The following is a 21382-nucleotide window of genomic DNA, read 5'->3' as shown; positions in this document are numbered from 1 at the left end:
ATCATGTTAAAAAATCAAAATTAAAATGCTCAAGCTTTTATCTTATTAAAATGCTCAAGCTTTTATCTTATTAAAATGCTCAAGCTTTTATCTTATTAAAATGCTCAAGCTTTTATCTTAATTAAATCATTGTCATTTTATATCTGTCCTGGTTCTGTACTATGCTATGTTGAATTTAGGTAATTTAGATAACCTCCTTGACGAGCCTTAGACATCAGTGTCAACATAATCATAACTAGTTTGTTAGTTACGAGAAGAACCTAGCTGTACTGTGTCAAATTTTCAGATCTGTAGCTTGAAATTATATATTCTTTATGGAAAAATGTTCAAAAAGTGTCCAGTTGACCCGACCAGCAGTGTTTCTGCCAGCTCTGATTTTCTGAGGGTCTTTTATGACCCCCTGTATGATATTTTAGGGGTCATTTCAAATTCATAAGGGTCATGCCAATAAATTTAACAAAAATGTAAAAAAAAAAACAGGTAACACTTTATAAGTTTTATTTATCGTATAAGTACCTATTCTCACACCCAACCTATTCTCAAACCTTTCATTCATGTGCTGTTATTTTTTTACTAGAAGTGACTATGATGTCCTGTACTTGTGTGCATAAAAGCTTAGCTTCTGATAGACATGTCTGCTGATGTCAAATGAAAACAGTGCATAGGAACAAATATTTACATAACATATTTTATTACTTTGCGTAATTTCATACAAATTGCTATTACCTTTGTAAGTCCAATTAATACACCATTAACTATTTGTGAAAATGAATATTATAGACAAAAATATCTTAAAGCATGTACCTGCATCATGTAGGATACTTCATTGTCATGTGATAGTCATATAACAATCACTTATTTGGCTAAAATAAACAGTAGAATTTTAGAAATATTTGAAGGGGTTTGAGATTAGGTTCTTTATTTTAAGAGGCCATGTCAGTTTTAAAACAGAGGGTTGTGCTTTTCCAAGATGAAAATGGAGCTTTTATAATTGTTGAATTTCAGTCAAATTTGACAGAAATGTTACATAAAGATTAAAGTGTACATATGTAAAGAATTTTAATAAAGATATATTTTTATTTACACTAAAAGACCTCTTGAATGCTTAGAGGTTTGAGAACTGGTTAGTCCACGATACAATATTTTGTATATTTTTCGTGAAGAAATTGGTCAATCTCTGCTATTTTGGATTATTTGTCATCCAATAATAACGCTGTATTTCTTAAAAATTATGTGTGTTAATTTTCATAGAAGAAAGAAAGTCGATACTATATTGAAATTCGTTCATAGTCGCCTTCTATTTTTCATAGTGCTTCATAGTACCGCCTAGTGACGTAATCAAGGGCCAAATAAAGCTTGACACTAAATATGTTAGTGTTCATCCTTAGCTGTTTTACAGAAATTAGAAACATTCTCCTGTCGCTATCGCTCCTTTCGAAGTTTCTAATTTCTGTAGAACAGCACAGATGAACACTAACATATACGCAGACTGCATTTTCCAGCAGACAGTTATTCGTTCGCAGAATATGACGACAACAAAATAAATAATTTTGTCTGGGCGCTTTCAATATATGCAGTAACGTATAAATGCAAGCGTTTATTAACTAGTTGAAATTGGCTAAATGCCGGACCACGGACCCGGTAAATTTCATTTCTCATTAAAATTATAGTGGAGCCCACGGTAAACATTCCGTACATTTTTATACTGAATTGACGGTTTATAGTCTGTATATCTGACTTGTGTTGAAATCAGCGACGGTGAAATTCTTGCGTCACAAAATACGCACTAACTAAATTTCATTGCGTCATGGCTGAAAATAGTGCGCCAAAAACGCAAAAACGCGCTCTGGCAGAAACACTGGACCAGTACTTCTTGAGTTTTCAGTCTGTTAGTGTAATCACTTGATCAATTAAAATTAATAAAGGTCCCAAAAATTGCATTGCATGGCATGCCCAAATTTATAATTTGTACATTGTCACCAGTGATTCTAGTCTTAATAGGCAAGTGTTCCTCTGGTATATTTTTCCTGATCCCTAAACAATCGTTAATGTGTTGAAATGTTTTTGTTAAGTTACAAGGAGAGAACTGTGTTTACTAGTGATATTTGTTTCTGACATTTTAATACAAATGCAGCTTATATTAATATCATTTACACTAGTGTAATAACACTTTGACATGACGTCATTTGCGTTATATATAACCATAGTGTTAAAGGGCGCTAATGTTAGCGTAACACTATAGGCGCGTCAATGAAAAATGATTCTTTTTAACAGTTTACCGTTCGTATTTATATTATTTGATTAATAGAATATAATATTCGTGTAGATTCAATACTATATTAAATGAACTTGTTGAATAAAACAATATTATGCTCGCATAATATGATTTTAGTCAAATCCTTCAATAAATATAGTATTAAACCTACTTTCATTTAATATCCTCTATTTGTCATACCATATGTTCAAAATACATTGTCAATGTGTATAATTCAATAATAATAAAAGATACACAATTCTGGACTAAATCATATTGCCAGTTAAACATTTGATTACTATTATTTATTTATATTATTTAACATTTGAGTACTAATATTAAATTTAATTATAATTATTATTATTATAAATTTGCAAGTAGAAAATATTGTTAACCCTGATCTATAAAGGTCTAATGATACTTATAAACATTTAAAGAAATAGCATTTTTGATGACTCCCCAATATATAAACGAATATAATTGGTATGTCAGGTCATCAGATATATGTTTTCTATTTTACCCCACCCATCTCTTAATACAATAAATTAAAGAATGGACTTTGCGCTTCCGATAATTTCTTTTGAGTTAAAAATCAAATTAAGGTGAACAATATTAAGACAATATTACAATACAAATGTTCTAATGAAACTATTTAATTTAAATGACATTTCATTACCGCAGAATAGTTAGCCATTTTTCACTCGCACAAGTTAATTAATAGCTGGAACGAGTCGGTGTCATAATGTAGAACGAGCGTGCTTGATTAGAAAAGGAAAGTAAACAGTCGCTTTTGTTTTACGGTAAACGAAAAAGGCCCTTACACCGTAATCGAGTTTTACACGAAATGCCAAAACAATTTTCCACTTTTGATCTGGGACTTAAAATGAACATGTTATTTTAAGTTCAAGATTTAAAGTAAAAGCATGGCTGTCTACAATGTAAATAATTGTGCGATAAACGAGTTCTGCTGTTCAGGGCATTTTTAGGAACTGCATGTACGACTATGCTACAAGTGAGATGTTAAAATAGCGTTGAATCTGGGATATACGATGTCCCAGGTTGAATGTGAAATATTTTGTCAGAAAGGTAGTAAAATGTAAACAAAGTGGTGTTTTGACTTAGAAACTATAAATAATTGTTAAATCATTACGAATGACTGTACGTACTAATTACCAAAATGCAAAAGAAGCAAAAACTGGCTTACAGTATAGATGTTACCATGCAATGAAATGAATGAGTAATTTTTTGGAAACTGTTACAGGACAACAAAAATGGACTATTATGGAAGAAAAATAAAAGCATTTCCGAAGCAAAGTTGGACTATAAACCCTAGTTCATTTAGAAAAGGGTCAAGCAGGCTATGCATACGGTCAAATCATATGTCCAAATTCAGGAATATTATATGAACATACCTTTGTCCTGGGTCAAACATTAGGAATAACTATCTACCGTTAAAGACGGGGAGATATATAGATCTGGCCAGGTACGCATAATTATGTTTATGATTTGGCGTTGTCTTCCGACTAGCTGTTACGATGCCCATTGCGGAATTGAAATTTAATTAAGGAGCCTAAAACTTGAACCAGTTCACATGTCTTTACATCTTTACATCCCACTTCTAAGAAGACCAAAACTCTCTTTTCTATAATTTAGGAGTTATTGCCTCTTGCATTTTTCTACCTAAATTGTATAAGCGTCACGTGGCATTTCAAAAAAAGTATAGTATAGGTATTTACTTGAAATTTTATTGAATGATAGATCATATGAGCCGCGTCACGACAAAACCAACATAGTGCGTTTGCGACCAGCATGGATCCAGACCAGCCTGCGCATCCGCGTAGTTTGATCAGGACCCCTGCTTTTCGCTTACCAACCCAATTACAAGTAGAGAAACTGATAGCGAACAGCATGGATCCTGATCAGACAGCGCGGATGCGGTTTTGTCGTGACGCGGCTCATATGTAGGCAAAGTGCACTGTATTAAAACCATAACTGATCCCTTTTGCATAATTTTGTAGTAATTTTCATTTTTATTTTTTCATACTTAATTTTAGTCCAGGGTATAATTTATTTTATTAAGTATTGAATACATGTATATCAATTTGAAATTTCACAGCTTTATGTATCTCAATAATGAAAAGCACAATTATTAAGAACCGTAACTTTCTTTTCTTTTTCCCCTTTGTTTCGTCGACTCAACTGAACATATATTAAGGATATCAACTTGAAACTTCATACACTGATAAATCTCATAAGGAGAAAATTCATTATCTTACAATCATAATTGTCTATTGAAGAATCTAAAAAAAATCTGAAGAAATATTTAGAATCTCAACTGGAAACTCCACACATTGGTAGATCTCAATAGCAATAGGGAAAACTAAATTGTTTTAGAACCATACTTCTCTTCTGTATAGCTTAAGACTTATATATACAATCAGTTTATTTGCGGGGATGGTTGCGCGTATAAATCATACAGTATATTAAAAGATAGAACTGCATAGGAACAGTAACACTACATTTGACTTGATAACATGAGTTATAGCCCTTTGTTATATTCGTGCATACAATTTAATGATTTGAATAATTCGACGACGGTTATCAATTCAACGGATTTGTTTCATTGTCGAATCTTAAAGAAAAATATCAGCGGTTTTGTGTGCGAAATATGTTCAGGTTTGGTTTGGGTATACAAAGTGACTGATAACTGCTGAAGCAAGATACAAGCACAACAAGTATTATCATTAAAACCCATCTGTCATCTCAGAATACCAGACTGCACGAAGCTATTTAAATTAGTTATGGATAACGTTTAGGGCAAAGTCTATATGAGCCACGTCATGACAAAACCAACATAATGGGTTTGCGACCAGCATGGATCCAGACCAGCCTCCGCATCCGCGCAGTCTGATCAGGATCCATGCTGTTCGCTATCAGTTTCTCTATATTATAGAGTATAACTCTTGTTATAGAGTTTGTAAGCGAACAGCATGGATCAGACTGCGCGGATGCGCAGGCTGGTCTGGATCCTTGCTGGTCGCAAACCCTTAATGTTGGTTTTGTCGTGACGCGGCTCAATTATATTTTTCTTCCGGTTCGGACCATTTCAAACAGCCGTTGATTCACCCTTTCACAAGTTATCTGGATGTATACATTTGTATTGTGTTTGTCAGATTTTAACATGCTTTAAGGTAATTTACATTTCAAATTCTTTGTTCCCAAATATTGCGTGCTATAATAATTTGATAATCAAAGCTCGATTTATTTGGACACAAAGAATTTAAATAAAATACTAAGAGTTGCTATGTAATATTACTTTAATAGTACAGTAGATCTACAGTATCTTTGATTATATTTTCAGAAGTCACAACTGAAACGTAAACGTTCGCATGACAGCACATTCTTACAAGAGGAGAAGGTCACAAAACGGCGCCGTTTGTCGAGCCTAAGTTCCCTTCTCAACTTTGACAAATTGATACGATGTGCTAAAAGACGTTTGGTACCTAATTCAAGCAATAGATCTACGCCAGTGACGTCAATAAACTTTAGTTTGACGTTAAATGACGACACAACGCTCTCTGATTATAGTGAATCTCATAAAAGGACAGGAAAACGGCAGATCGACCAGGTTCTCGACGATTCATTTGAAGAAGTTGTTATCTGTGGGAAACCTGTCAATAAGAAACAGAAAAAGGGTCTTTCAGATTCTATGATGGAAGATTTCTACCTGTCCGAAGATGACATCGATGATGACGAATCAGCCACGGGAAGTGACGTTGACATCAGTATAGAAGATGTATTCAGTTACACCTTTGATGACTCATTTGAGAAACCATCGGTAAAAAATTTACTTTATTGTGTAATTTGAGCTGACGATCTATCTGTTAAGTTACCATGATTAAGATTTGACAAACCCGCAATAGTTATGCTTTTAATTATGCCTAAAATCACTCTTACAATTCACTCATAATGTAGTTTTCTCATTTCCAACTGCAAGTCTGCAGAAACCAACAATAAAAAAAACAACAAACTGCATTTGTGTGCAACGATTTGTGTGTATTAATCAGAGCAGAATAGTTAATAATTGAAATAAACAAAAATATGAAGTGATTTTTCGTATGTATAATTCTTTTCACCTTAAACGGTCTTTATTTTTGGTATGTGATAAATAGAATATTAAATTCTTGCCAGATGCTCGCATAATATAATTTTATTCAACTTGTGCAATAAATTTAGTACTGAACTCACATCACTCATTCAATATCCTCTATTTATTACACATGGCAAACACTGCAGATATCTGATAAGTCAATGATGTTTCAAAACAGGAAAGAAATTATCAGTTTATCAAAATATTATTGATATTTTGCTAACAAAAGAAGAACAAAACGAGAACAGATTTAGAACAGTAGAGCTTGTAATTATTAATTTGAGCCGTGTCACGACAAAACCAACATAGTGGGTTTGCGACCAGCATGGATCCAGACCAGCCTGCGCATCCGTGCAGTCTGTTCGCTATCAGTTTCTCTACTTGTAATTGGGTTGGTAAGCGAACAGCATGGATCCTGATCAGACTGCGCGGATGTGCAGGCTGGTCTGGATCCGTGCTGGTCGCAAACCTATTATGTTGGTTTTGTCGTGACGCGGCTCATTTATTGTTGTAAGATATCGACAAAATTTCTCGTTGGTTACATCAACTTCAACGTATTATTCATCTGCTAGTCCATCTTCATCCAGCAGTTAAAAATCGGCGCAGCAGTTTAATATAAGGATAATGTTGATACAGTTAAACTCTATTATATATCTTTTACAGAAATCACCAGTTATTTTAGAGAGGAAATCAAAACCGGGTCATTTGTCGGTTGACATGGACAACCAGTCAATTCGTGTGACGTCAATAAACGTGAGTGTGACGTTTGACAGCGTTAAAAAGAAACATCAAAAAGAACACGTTAAGTCCACCATGGAAGAGGTCAGCCGATATGATGACGACGTAGATGGTAACACATCAGATTTGAGTAAAGACACAAAGATGCCATTTTCAAAGACAATTCACGACGCGGACGAATGCCTTAAATCTGAATTCAAACAGAACTCTCATTGTACCTTAGATTCGTGTAAAAAGCACAGCAACTCCACTCATCCAGAATCGTGCTCTCAACCATTTCAAGAATGTCGAAATCGTACCCAACCTGTCGTCTGTGAAATTGAAATGGAACAGTTAGAAAGAGCATGCGAGGAAAGTATGAAGATTTTCAATTTGTATTCAACTGAGTCCGACACCATCGTCAAGAAGGTTGACTTTGGAAATGGTCGTTCCCCGTCTGTGTACTTGTATGGAAAAGCATTGCTGACCCTCTGTAAAAAGCAACTACATTCCCTTCACGTAGAAAGATCATTCAGCCTAGGGAACTGTTACGTCACAATGTTTGTGTTTCGGAACACCAACTTCGTTGACACGAACTCCAAGAGGAAATACTCTCCTATGATGCTTGGTCCTGTCATGCTTCATTTTGACACAGATGGTGACACTTACAAGCGTTTCTTTGATCATGTGAAGCAGTGCGCTGATATCCAGTATGATTTCAAACCAGAATTAGACCGTAAAATGAAAAAAAAAGATAATGTAATTTATAGTGCTATCAAAAGTGTTTTTGGAACATGTGTAACCATCTGTGACATTCATCACCAGCCTGGTCATATTCGGAACACCTTGAGGGCAAACGTCCAATGTCGAGATCCCCTAAGCAAGGTAATTGAAAAAATAACATCAATAATGAATGGAGAGAGGGACAATTATGTACGTAGTCTAGAGGACGGAAGTGCATGGAAGCTGGTACCACGCGCCCAGGATTACATGGTTCCCTTTATGGATGAGCCATGCCGGGTTGCGTATTTAGATGAGTTGAGTTTGAGTCCAGAGTAATTCACGAATGTATTAACAACAAGAAAATGCATTGACAATTAGACCTGAAGGAAAATTATCTATGCCTCTGCATTGCCTATGTTTTACTAAGAAATAAAAAAATATATTTCTGAAAGAGTGTTCGAATTGTTACGAATAAACTGTTATTTTTTTATTAAAAAGGAAACACAGTCTTATTGTCGTCTCCGTCATATGAATATACTTTTCATGATTAAAATACATTTGAGTGTATTTTTAAATGATTTATGAATACGAAGCTAGGCTATGTCAACAAATGTTGCATTTGTAATTATTGTTGTTTCTTTTGTGTGTAAAATCAGAATGCCGTGTAATAATTATTGTATTATACACTGTTGACATAGAATAAGAATGTCAATTTTTTTTATGATTTTAATGTTGATATTATGAATATATATAGATAGATTAAATATTACAACCAATCCTGATCTTTGTCAAATTAATTAATTGATAAAGACAAAACAAAGACGCTATTTACTAAAGAAGCTATCAAAAACAGAAGGTAAAATTTCTACATCATCAACCAAAGAAAATACCATAATTTAATTATGTCAACAACTTAAGGTCACATTTCTGCATCAGCAACTTAAGTTCACATATCTGTATCATCAACTTAAGTTCACATATCTGCATCAACAACTGAAGTTCACATATCTGCATCAACAACTGAAGTTCTCATATCTGCATCAACCACTTGAGTTCACATATCTGCATCAACAACTGAAGTTCACATATCTGCATCAACAACTTAAGTTCACATATCTGCATCAACAACTTAAGTTCTCATATCTGCATCAACAACTTAAGTTCACATATCTGCATCAACAACTTAAGTTCACATATCTGCATCAACAACTGAAGTTCTCATATCTGCATCAACAACTTAAGTTCACATATCTGCATCAACAACTTAAGTTCACATATCTGCATCAACAACTTAAGTTCACATATCTGCATCAACAACTTAAGTTCACATATCTGCATCAACAACTTAAGTTCACATATCTGCATCAACAACTTAAGTTCACATATCTGCATCAACAACTTAAGTTCTCATATCTGCATCAACAACTTAAGTTCACATATCTGCATCAACAACTTAAGTTCACATATCTGCATCAACAACTTAAGTTCACATATCTGCATCAACAACTTAAGTTCACATATCTGTATCAACAATTTAAGTTCACATATCTGCATCAACAACTTGAGTTCACATATCTTCATCAACAACTTAAACTGAACTTAAATGTATTGGCATCTTAAGTTGATACCACTGTGTGCATAACTCATTTGTCATTTGTATCAGGCATATTTTACGGCATTTTCCAACTCTGCATTTTTTATTGACACTGAGGATTTGTTTTGTACATTTTGTATGTACTATTTGTCAAAACGACTATGCAACGTTAACTATCTTGTAGCACATGTATATAGTTTTTTATTGTTTTATTGTTTTCTAAAGATGTATAAATTGATGTATGTCTCACCAGAATTGCTATCTTTATTGTAAAAAAAGAGAAAAGGAAACAAATATTTACATAATTATGTAATTTTCTCCTGCTTCTGTTTTTTCTACTACTAAACTTTTTGGCAGGAAATGACTTTCCGTATTACTGTAATGCAAATGTTTATCTTTAATGAATTCTTCTTTGAATCAAAATTCAATTTCTCTAAAAGTACGATATGGCTTCTATAATTATGAATTAAATCTTGTTTTTTGTGGGGTTTTTTTCTCGTATTTCGCGTGTGTTCTTGTTTGTGCGTGTATTTTTGTTGTTGTTCTTTTTTGTTATTCGTTTTGTTTGTTTATATTGGTTGTTCGTTTTTTCAATATTTTATCGGAAAAAAACCATATCATTAAACATTGTAAATACAAATGTAGTGTAGTGTAATAAACCATTATTAAAATCCACAAATATTTAGTTTTTATCTGATATAATATTCTTCAAAACCAACAAAAATGTTTGCATAATATTATATATATACGACTTCTTTTTTATATATATGGCTAGTTTAAAACTGATGTAATACATAACCTTGTCGTTATATTTTGCGTGTAATTGGCTTCAATTAAATAAAAAAATCATCATTTAGTACATTCGAAAATGTTACATTTCGTTGAGCACCTTTTATTCAATCGTCCACACGTTGTTTGTAAATGATGTCTCGTATTAATGTGTTAAGGGGTTTAATTTGTGACATAAAAACCTTTATCTCTCCGAGGTCTGTCTGGTTTTTGGTCCCGGGGGCATTAAAAGTGCACAAAAGTATTTACTGCATCGTGTATTGTTAAATTAAGCATTGCAAAAGATTATTGAGTGCAAAAATAACGTTTGGTTTAATGGCGACTCCACGGTGCACATTAACATCTAAACGGAAATTGTTAATTACATAAAGTCAATAATATCACCGCAATGAAACATGTATATATTTACATTAACCAAGCTTAATATCTTAAATGGACCTGTCCATCTTTCAATCGGGACAAAATCATTTATCATTTTTAGGGGAGGGGACTGGGTCAAAACATTTACTGGCTGAATGGCAAACAGTGCAGACCATGATCTGACCGCATGTGACGTATGTGCCAGCTGATCTTGGTCTGCACTAGTCGCATGAGTTAAAATTTGGTGTGGTATTGAGGCTAAGGCTAGAAAATAAGTTGTTGTTTTTTGTCAAGTTGTCAGTAATTTTAGTTACTTATTCATTTTTAAGATAATGAAATGAATTAAATTGTTTTTTTATATTAATATGACTGTCTCGCATTTGAATACATAAATGAAAATATGAACAGTTTTGTTGTTGTTGTTTTGCGTCCTATAAGATTCTGGCCTTTGTTTGCATTCGTCAAGACCAGGATGTCATTAACATGATGCCCTTGTACAATATAATTAAGGTCTATTAGTTGTATTGCGAACCAAGTTAAATCGTTATCTGATATCTGCTCTAAAAAGACCTTTTGGTGCGTTTGAAGGAATAACCCATGCACTTTTATGCATTCCTTTTGTATTTAGAGCAGGCTTCGCGAACTGACACAAGTCTTGGTCTTTCGGATATTGGCGGTCAGCATAAACTGTATTTAAAGTTATCTTAATATTTTCTGTCTGCAGAAGCCTAAACATCCTGTATTTTTGCCCAATGACGTGTGCAAACAATTTTGTTTCCGGTGTAAACTGAAAATGTAAAGTAAACTAATAATGTTAGGCTATTCATTACTTTAGCATTTTAAAAAAATATTCCACGATAATTTCGACTCTGATAAACAGCCACTGCCTGTAGTAACCTTATCCCACATCTGCTGATGCTGATGCTGTTGTTGTTATTGATGATGATGATGATGATGACGACGACGACGATGATAATGATGATGATGATTTTTTTTTCCTTATTTCCAGCAGCACCCCCACACTATACAATGTACATGCTCATATACAGTAATTAACTTTTAAATTTCACATGTATTTAGCATGTTGTCTTAAGATACCAACCGAGACCTTTTTATCTTTAACCAAGATATGGTCAAAATATACAAAGAATGCAAACAAATTTGTTTGCGATAAATATAGAGAGAAAAAAACAACCTGTCCAAATTAAGTACACAATTTACTTTTTATTTATTTATTTTTCCGACACTTTGACATTTTCCATTAGGCGATTTAACACCAGTCAGGCCTTCCTGACCACTGCATTAACTGCATGCCTGATAGGTCTTCTTCAATAAATAAGCCATAAACTAAACACCCCAGCCACCATGTCAAACCCACACGCCACCATAAACGACCCAGCCACCTTGTCAAACCCACGCGCCTCCCGTTATAACCCGCATTTTCAACAAGATTTACGAAGTCAAATCGTGATTATATTGAAAAAGTTCACGCGTATTAATTCATATAATTTTGGAAATGTTTATAGAGAGGTATTAACATTTAAACTGTTTGATATATCATTGATATACAGTGATGAATTGCCCCTGGATGGAGGTTGAACAGAAATTAATTACAGCGGTGTTAAAGGGCACTGATACAGTCAAATAGTACACGCGCTTTGAATATTGCAATTTGAATCACGATGTATACATAAAAAGTGCTAAATAAAGTGTTTATTCATATAAAAACGGATTGGCCGATCAACTTGGTTTTTTTATTTGATTAACTACAGGTGCGTAATTTGTTTTTGTATTTTTTTCTTTCTTTCTTTTTTCTTTCCATTTCGACTGGTGCCATGTAAATAATAATAGAAGAAAATATTTGAATTTAGAGCTATCGAATTTGGCGGATTTGTTTCCAAACGAAACTATAATTAATTTACTATTTTTTGTGTATAAAGCTATACATTTGATTTTTTTTACGAAATTTATAAAGTATTGCAAAAGTATATTTTTCCATAATTCAAAGTTAATTTTTGTAACGTATATAGAATACGTGTCTTTTAATTGACACATGAATATTGTTCCGAAACAAAATATCGTTGTGCTATTTTAAGTAGGGTTTTAACTGCTTAGCATATATTTAATGTATCCACTATTCGCTTTAAAAGTTGCATGCCTCCAGATGAGCCAAAATAACTAAACTTGAAAAAATGTTCTAAAAAATTTTAAGAAATGTAAAAAGATTCAAGATTCCAGTAATATTTTGTCATATTATGTGCAATTAATGACTAATTTAGCAGTATTTATCATCGTATATTTCTACTGCGTGACTAACGCAACAAGGACTATTTTGCACACCTTAATTTTAGCGCCGTTTGCATTGCGTAAATAACCTTGTTTGTTCCTTCACAATCTTTTACTTTTAAATTAATTTTCAAAATTTTCAAAGTGAAAATTAGCATGAATCTGGAAGCATGCTGCTTTGACGAAAAATACAAATGTATTTCTTACAAGTATTTTGGTATTATCTTTTAAAATTCAAACAATTATTTAAAAACTACAGGAAGCAGATAAATAGCTTTATAATCTTTAAATGTAATTTTAAACGTAGAAAATTGATTTATCTTTAAGAAAATCAAATTTGCTAAATAGATGTATCCCTTCATCGTAAATGGATATGACGAAACATTTTGAAATTCAAATTCTACTGATATTTTTTATTTATTTTGAATTAAGTTTAAAGTTTAAATTATATATCGCGAGTCAGGGACGGTACTGAATAAAAATTTAGTGTTTTTTTTCTTCAAGAAAAATGGTTTAGGTACAATATTTGGTTGTTGTTGTTGCTGCTGCTGCTGCTGCTGCTGCTGTTGTTGATGATGAAGATGATGATTTTTTTCTGTTTCTGTTGGTTTTTTGTGGGGTTTTGTTGTTGTTGTTGTTGTTTTCATATTTAATATGTGTGTTACATTAATTAAGTTTACAAAATGTATATAGTTTTGAATACTAATAGCTAATCGATAACTTGAACGACAACATTTTCCCTGCTTGCTAACTGAGTGATTTTACATACGCATCATTTTAACATCTGACCTTTTTTTCATGATAATTATACATTTTACTTTTTTTTTGAACTTTTATTTTCAAATTCTAGGCCTCTGAGAGGCATCAGAATACAACATATTAAACATGAACAAATGACGTAATACAAAATTTGCTATATAACATGAACAAATGACATGATACAAATTTGCTATGACTAGATAAACAGAAAATTATCATATCAGACTAAATTTGAGCAATATCAGACAAAATTTGAGCAATAATTAAGCGGGTTTTTACATCGTTATAATTTTATAACATAAAAATAAAATCATCTCTTGTCAGTTTATGGCGTAACTAGGTTTTGTGGCTGCAATGATATTGTAACTTGTTTATTATCACGTGACGTCCTTGTTTAGTCACATGCAGAGTCGCATAAACATTTCCATAGAAATAAAAGATTTTCTAATGAAATTACAGCATTTTTAAATGAAGTAATACATGTTTCCGGAGAAATTTCCGTTTTCAATACCATGTATTGCTGGAGTCGTGACGTCACCAATATAAAAGCACTGACGTTATAATTATATTCATATGCATAATACTTCCTTTTTTGGGTTTTCTTTACGTCTTTTACAGAAACGATCTAATAAAAGGGAAATACTTTAAGTGTGTTATCCTGAATTAAGTACATGTACTGCGTAATTAAAAATCTGTCATTAGCGACATGTTTACGTGGAAACAAAATAATGAAAAAGAAAGTGTGACCCTACGCCCTATAAGATCATCAATTCATACTTGTAATATAGCATGAAACATAAATTATACAACCTTGAACTAAGAGAGGCAGAAAATAAATATTATTCATGGTCACACACTGTGGAATCTTTACGCCTTTCGTCCCGAAAGTCCGGCGAAGGGCCATTTAGAGTTCAAAGATATCACAGTGTCTAACCGATATCACTAAAATGCGAATGCAACAATAAAAATTAGAAAGATACGACACGTCGTTTTGCTGCGGACAATACTGTCGTTTACATTTAGCTTTACAATACACGTATGTAACGATTTATAATACTGCACATTTGTAACGTCGCTTTTCATTGGATAATCGTGACGTTTATATCATTACTTTTATTAGTAATATTAATTTTTTGACATGTTATATGTCCCTTTATAAATAGTTGTTTGGAAATATAACTCGAGCCACAAGACTCGAACTTCAAACAACCATTTTTACACGGTCAAGCAACCTGTCAGAAACATTTATAACGAATTTATAACACAGCAAACTTCCTTTTGAGAGAAAAAAAATATTTATTTTTTTCAAATATCGACTGCAGCCCTGTATATATATAAAACTACATACACTTTATTTATATACTCTTGTTAATAAATTCTAATTTTAACATAAAGCAATTTGTACAGTATTATATATAAACTCTAATAACGACGGTCCCGATTTTTGTTATCAAATTTTTGCCTCCCGGATATAACGATATCCGGATATACCGATATAAATTCGGAGGTCCCCTGAATATTACTGAGTATAAAGACTTGTTACATGCAAACGACTGTTGGTTATAATGCGGTGTAAAAACTGTTGTTTGATTTAAAAGTCGGATTTAATATAAAAGTTTACAGTCAAACAACTTGCAGTGCAATGGCCATCACTAGGCCTTGGTGAAACTAACGATATCCGGCTAAATCTGTAATACAAATAAGGAGTTCAAACATAGCCAAACTCTTTGATGGATATGGGTGTTGTTTTTGTTGTTGTTGTTTTTTTGTTTTTTTTTTTTTGTTGTTGTTGTTTTTTGGAGGGGGGAGGTGGGTGTTATGGGACATCCTCACTGACTAGCAAATTAGCTAATCTCATCGATATATTTAACAATAAATATTTATTTAATTAAAGGGTCGACGGTATAAGGCATGTCACATGTCACTAGTCCTTTTTCATTGTTATTTTTATTTTATAAGAAATTTGATTAGGCAATTTAGAAAACGGACAAATTCTCAAATTTCATTACTCCACCAAGCTGCTATACATTTATTTAGTACGACTGTTGTCGTGGACTTCAACTGCTGTCCCGTTCATGGATTGAACGATGAGCTACGTATCATATAACAATCCATCAATATCATCAGATTAACTTGTAAAGCTAGCAGTCAGCTGTCATAGCCCTCAATCTTTATCAATCAATGTATTAATGTAAACATAAACATTAATCAAATCGATCACTTATTTTCAAAAATAGTTTTATTTATGAACTTTACGAAGAATATTAGTAATCGGTGCTATGGGGCGTCGAAGGTAGCTTGTACTTTCCAAACCGAGCCTGGCAACATTGTCAATTTTGTTGTTTTTTTGGCGTTTTTAGGGGTAGATCGCACAGTACATGTTTCCTAATATACATTATTTATCATGAAAATAAAACTCAAGTTAGACTCTTTTGAGAAAAAAACAGAAGCAGAAAGATCACCTGTGCAGTTAGTGACTCTCTGTTCTCTGGCGTTCTCTGGCATGTTTAAAAAGAAATAACACAAGGCATGTCACTGTATATAAGTAAATTTGAGCGATGGTTTAAATCTTCTCCTTTTTTCGTGAAATTTACCGTGATGCAAGGGCTTTCTGCAAAAACCATAGCAACAGTTTTATATTCTTTATGTTCGCACATAAAAATGCTAGTAAAAAAACGGGATCGAAATTGGCAAAAGTTTTGGCTACTGTCTTTGAAGCCTGTAATTATTATCATCAGAGTCTTGCATTATCACCAAGCCCTGATGATCGTGGTCAATTGGTCCCACTGTATTTAATTTACAAAATGTATTTCACTAATTATAAAGACTATATGGGTAATCGGTGAGGTGTTCCGAATAATAGTAATATTTCAATGGAAAAGAGGCACGGAATCTGTTGTTCATGTAGAATATGTAATAGTTTTATCCTTGCGATGTTACGTACTTCTTACAGCAAATATGAGCAAGGCAAACGCACCTCTTATTAAAAGCGCAGCCCTCAAACGGATTGACAGCTTACGAAGAAAAAAAAGACCGGCACGAATTTTTACATTAATAAAATGACACTACAAAAAAAATCAAAGAAAATTTACGTTTGCTGTATATATTTCATATCTTTATTATTAATCATTTGCCGATTATAATGCAGGGTCAGTGTCACGGATGTTTAGGTTGACGTCATAGTATATGTAACTTTTACAACAACAACAACAGCAATAACAACAATGACTTTATTATAAAATTGACAAGAAACCTTTCGCCCATTTAACAATATCTACAAACTATGTCCAAAGAAAACATTGATGATAAGATCGGACTTACGCAGAAAAGCTGCACATGTTTTGGTTTTACAATATCGTGTTTATGATTTACGATTTATTTAAAGGCCCATAATGCCTCAGAATTGGTTTAATTTTTATTTTTTTTAAAGATTTTCAATTTTGGTTTACTTATGAAGTACAGAATGTATTCAAAAATTAAGAAACTCATTGGCCAATTACCTGAACCATCTTTTTCATCAGTTCCTTTTTTTGGCAATGAGTACAGTTATAGTGAATCAGTATTTTGTAGGGAAGGCAAAATACTACTTTGTTAACATTTTGCTATTTTATGACAAATCATTTTATAAATATATCGATATTTTTTCAGGTAAAAAGCATGAAACATTTCTCTAAAACCATTATTCAAACATTACAAAATTTTATCGATTTCTAAAGAAATGAAAATTTATTTGTCTAAGGCATAATGTGCCTTTAACTCAATGCGTTCATTGAATTTACAGTGTCCAGTTTGTAGTCAGTCCATGTGCCAGGTGATCAAGAGATGAAATGTGATAAGTTAATATAGTGTCGAATTAATAGTTACCCTGAGGCTTTAATATCAACATATATATGGTGACGAATATATACATGTATGACTATATATATACTAGTAACATACATAAATATACATGCACATTTGATGCTGCGAGCGGTCAAATATACATTGTTACTCGATTATAAAATAATGTTGATGATAATAATGTATTTATAAATTTACAAGTTTTCAACATTAGCATATTCATATCTTTGTGGCAATTTACCGTTGCTTCCGATATTGCTAATTTATACCTTTTTTGTTTTAATATTGTATATTTTAAAACGATTTTAGGCCAATAAATAAACATGATCATCTATTTTTAGACATTAAGCTAGCCCATATCCATATCATTAACATAAATTTACGCTGCACCCGCCAACGGGGAAAACAAGTACATTTCCCCCGATTTCAGCATAAAACAAACATTTAAATTTATAATCAAACAACAACTTTAAAAAAAAAAAACGGAATATTTCCATTTCAGTTTTAAAAATATGTTAAATATTCATTCGCAATACATTATGTTATTTTGGGATTGGTTATCGAATATATTAAGTAGCTAAACGGTATCTTTTTTATTTCTTTTACTTTTTGGGTTTTGATTTTCATGGTGTTCTTTCTTATCTTTATGGTTTTCTTTTACATATTTTCATTTGATTTGCTGTTGCTGTTTTGTTTAGTACTTCTTAAATATTGGTACTGTTCGGTTATAGGAATGCTCACTTGTTTTGGTGCTGGTGCGTTGAAATAGGTTCAACTGCAAAGGCCGTATTTTAATGCATGTAGAACATTTTTTTTGTTCTTTTAGTATTGTCTTTAACATTGAAATATATTAAACTAATTTCGACTTTTATGTCCATTGCGTCAAAAGTTTACATCAATACGCTTTTAGTATTTTCTTTCTTCGTTATTATATTCATCACAAATTTTATACATGAAACGTTTATTAAGAACACATCATTTACTTTCAGAGCTGGCATGCCAAAATGGCGACGACGTTTGCGATAACCGGCATTCACAGGTCAAGCTTGAAACATTACCGTCCAAGTTATATTAGTGACCTGCCGCCCATTTACGAGGACGCCGTGCAACGTCAACGAATTCCTGCCAGCGTTCCAGTGCCCGACAATGACGACTATGTATACGTGCCAAGTTACATGCCAAATGGCAGATATTACAAGCAGCATGACAGACGCGTGAATTCCGTGCACGATTATGAAGAGATTGACGCAGAGACTCTGTCACGTGTCAACGCTATGCCACCTGGTTCCATTACAAAGACTGAAAAAACGTCCATGCTCAACGGTATAATGAGTAATAGGTTTCAGTTAAAAAATACAATTCTAAACAACAACGTAGAAAATGGCTGTGATAGTGCAACTGTATGGCACACCGATGAACTTGCTAAAAACGGAGAGCAAAAATCTCAACTACGGAGGAAAAGTACAGTATATCAGGTAAACCTCCGTCGTTATAATTGATTATAACTATACATCTGACAAATAAGAAGATTCGCTTACTTTGTGTGCAATCATATGAGTTCGTGAAATCTCTCCAAAAGATTTTCAAAGAGGACCGGAACGCCGAAACCCCAATAACAGAAAGGGCTCGGTGGTAACTTGTACATTTCTCTTTCCGTTTCTTTATGATATTGCACGTATGTCTCGTCGACTGTCACGCTTATATTATTAGTTATAAATATTTTTGACAGGCTATATAGCCCTGTATAAACGGTTGTTTGGAACGTTAGGCTTTCTCATTATCCCTCATGTAAAGACTCAGTCAAACCGAGTCGGCAATTTTCATGTAATTTGCTTCCAAGGGATGTATAAAAACTATATATATGTATAATATGTAGCATTATAATATAATTATTTAAAGAGATTTGACTTTTCATAGCAAATTCGACCAATTGTTTATTGCAGATGAATGCAATTTTCAATAATTTTAATTTCTTTAATTCTTTTTTTAGAATACTTTAATAGTTACATATTTATATTTTCTAGCCATAATCTTGAGAGTTATAGCTTTACAGATATACATTCCTTCTTTCTTATTGGAAAATATTAATAAAAATTTATTTCGCCCGCCATTCTTTTACATCAAGGGAGGATAATCGCATCGATAAAAAAGTAAAGTGACTGCAATGCTTATGCACATGCAAACGACTATCTAAACATTTCTTTAAAAAGTCTATGAAGTCCATAAAGATATATACATGTGGCTGGCAATTTTTAATTTAATTAATTTTCAAGGGACATTCGTTAACAAATGGTGAGAACATAACTATCAAAACTAACGCCGAGACCACGGCAGAACTGAATCCGAACAAAGACTCAAGTTGGCAGTGGCCAAAATTTAAACCCGATACTTTCATAGATCCACATTTTTGGGTACGTATTACATTCTTTATATATATCTACATATCATTTTCAATGAAGAACAGAAGTCGATACTATATTGAATCCCGTTAATAGTCACCTATTTTTCATAGTGTTTCATAAAACTGCCTAGTGACGTAATCAAGGGTCAAATAAAGCTTGACACTAAATATGTAAGTGTTCATCCGTAGCTGTTTTACAGAAATTAAAATCGCTATCGCTCCCGTCGAAGTTTCTAATTTCTGTAGAACAGCTACGGATGAACACTTGCATATACATAGGGTACTTTGATCTATTCCCGTGGATTGTACCGTTTAAAGTGAATCATGTTGGGCACTTCCGGATCTCTGCGATCCTTAAGTTTGCCAAGCAATATTCACTATAGTTTTAATGATATTGATAATATTAACTACATACATGTATAATAGTTTCACATCAAGTTACCCGCATAAAAGTAAGATTTTCTGTCGATTTCTTTAAGGTGGGCAATTATTACACCAAAATGAAGCGGATGAGCACGAGCAATTACGTAATACTAAAAATTATAATCATAGATTGCACGGATAATATTTAAAACGTACTGTTCTTTTCTATTTCAGTGTCCAGCCGAGAAAAAGCTTCAGAAGCGATGTTTTGCTGTGTGCTTTGTATTACTATTAATGATTATTGCTATCTTTGTGATTGTCTCCCTTGATGGCTGGTTTTATAAAGCACGTGGCACGGGTATGCTACCGGGCAAGGAAACACCAATTCTTTTCGGCTCTTCACCGCCGATATTCACCTCCGATAACATGACAGACATCCGTCAAGATCATTCTAATTTAACCGCAATCTAATTGTATAATTGTCAATACTGTAATGAATAAAATGACCAATTATTATATAAAATTGTGACGTCAGCATACGTTTTGACGTCATCGGTGTAATATGGAATTTAATGACATGATTGGCGTTAAGTTAGTGAACAGTTCACCACGATGTACGTACCGACTGTGTTGTAATAAGATTTTCTGATATTAACAGTGTAATATAAGCTTATTGTGTTATATAAATAACAGTTAACACAAATTTTATATAGAACCTATTCTGTTCTGGAACGAACTTATCATATTTTTGAGCGTCCGCACATGGGGAAATTAGGTAAAAATGACTTAGTACTGGTTGATTTACATAAATGCCATTCTGTCTGACTAGCAGTTAACTTGCTCAATGGTTTGCTGCTACCTGCCCAACATAAGTCTTTCCTATCAAAATTAAACAATCTACATGTCTTAAGGTTACATTCATTGATAATTTGTGAAAATTTAATCAAAGTCAATTGTATATTTTTAAAAAGAAAAAAAATCCAGTGAGTGTCAATATATGAATTTTGTCTTTCACATGCTTTCATGTTAATTAAAAATTAATGAGAGTTGGCTCAATTTTCAAAACCTTGCTCTGGCTGGAAATACGGTAACTAAGGAATATGTTGAAAGCCACCAGATGTGTATTTTTCTAATTATAAGTGCCAT

At 32.9% G+C, this 21382-nt stretch overlaps 3 protein-coding genes across 16 annotated transcripts in view; 2 read left to right on the top strand and 1 right to left on the bottom strand.

Annotated features, from left to right (window-relative positions):
- The window catches only part of LOC132717047 (aldehyde dehydrogenase, dimeric NADP-preferring-like), a 32588-nt gene extending 29545 nt beyond the window's left edge, over positions 1–3043 (bottom strand). For all 14 annotated transcript variants that reach the window (XR_009623899.1, XR_009623898.1, XR_009623900.1 and 11 more), the window contains exon 1: positions 2931–3043. Coding sequence is in view for 10 of the 14 variants with exons in the window: in XM_060700438.1 (XP_060556421.1) it covers positions 2931–2948 (18 nt within the window). In the remaining 4 variants the exon portion in view is untranslated. The remainder of the gene's footprint in view (positions 1–2930) is intronic.
- A 363-nt stretch (positions 3044–3406) lies between these two features.
- LOC132717006 (uncharacterized) lies at positions 3407–8611 on the top strand. Its single transcript, XM_060700358.1, has 3 exons — positions 3407–3412; positions 5616–6092; positions 7068–8611. Exons 1-3 carry the CDS (start codon positions 3407–3409, stop codon positions 8178–8180), a joined length of 1596 nt encoding a protein of 531 aa, XP_060556341.1. The 3' UTR covers positions 8181–8611.
- A 3383-nt stretch (positions 8612–11994) lies between these two features.
- Positions 11995–20718, top strand: LOC132717046 (uncharacterized). The gene is made up of 4 exons (XM_060700432.1): positions 11995–12359; positions 18462–18947; positions 19746–19883; positions 20471–20718. Exons 2-4 carry the CDS (start codon positions 18477–18479, stop codon positions 20705–20707), a joined length of 846 nt encoding a protein of 281 aa, XP_060556415.1. The 5' UTR covers positions 11995–12359; positions 18462–18476; the 3' UTR covers positions 20708–20718.
- Positions 20719–21382: the final 664 nt, after the last annotated feature.

This window comes from Ruditapes philippinarum, unplaced genomic scaffold (genome assembly GCF_026571515.1).
Source record: "Ruditapes philippinarum isolate M1 unplaced genomic scaffold, ASM2657151v2 ctg121_1_1_1_1, whole genome shotgun sequence".
NCBI classification, from domain to species: domain Eukaryota; kingdom Metazoa; phylum Mollusca; class Bivalvia; order Venerida; family Veneridae; genus Ruditapes; species Ruditapes philippinarum.
This window is presented reverse-complemented; position numbering and strand designations above follow the sequence as displayed.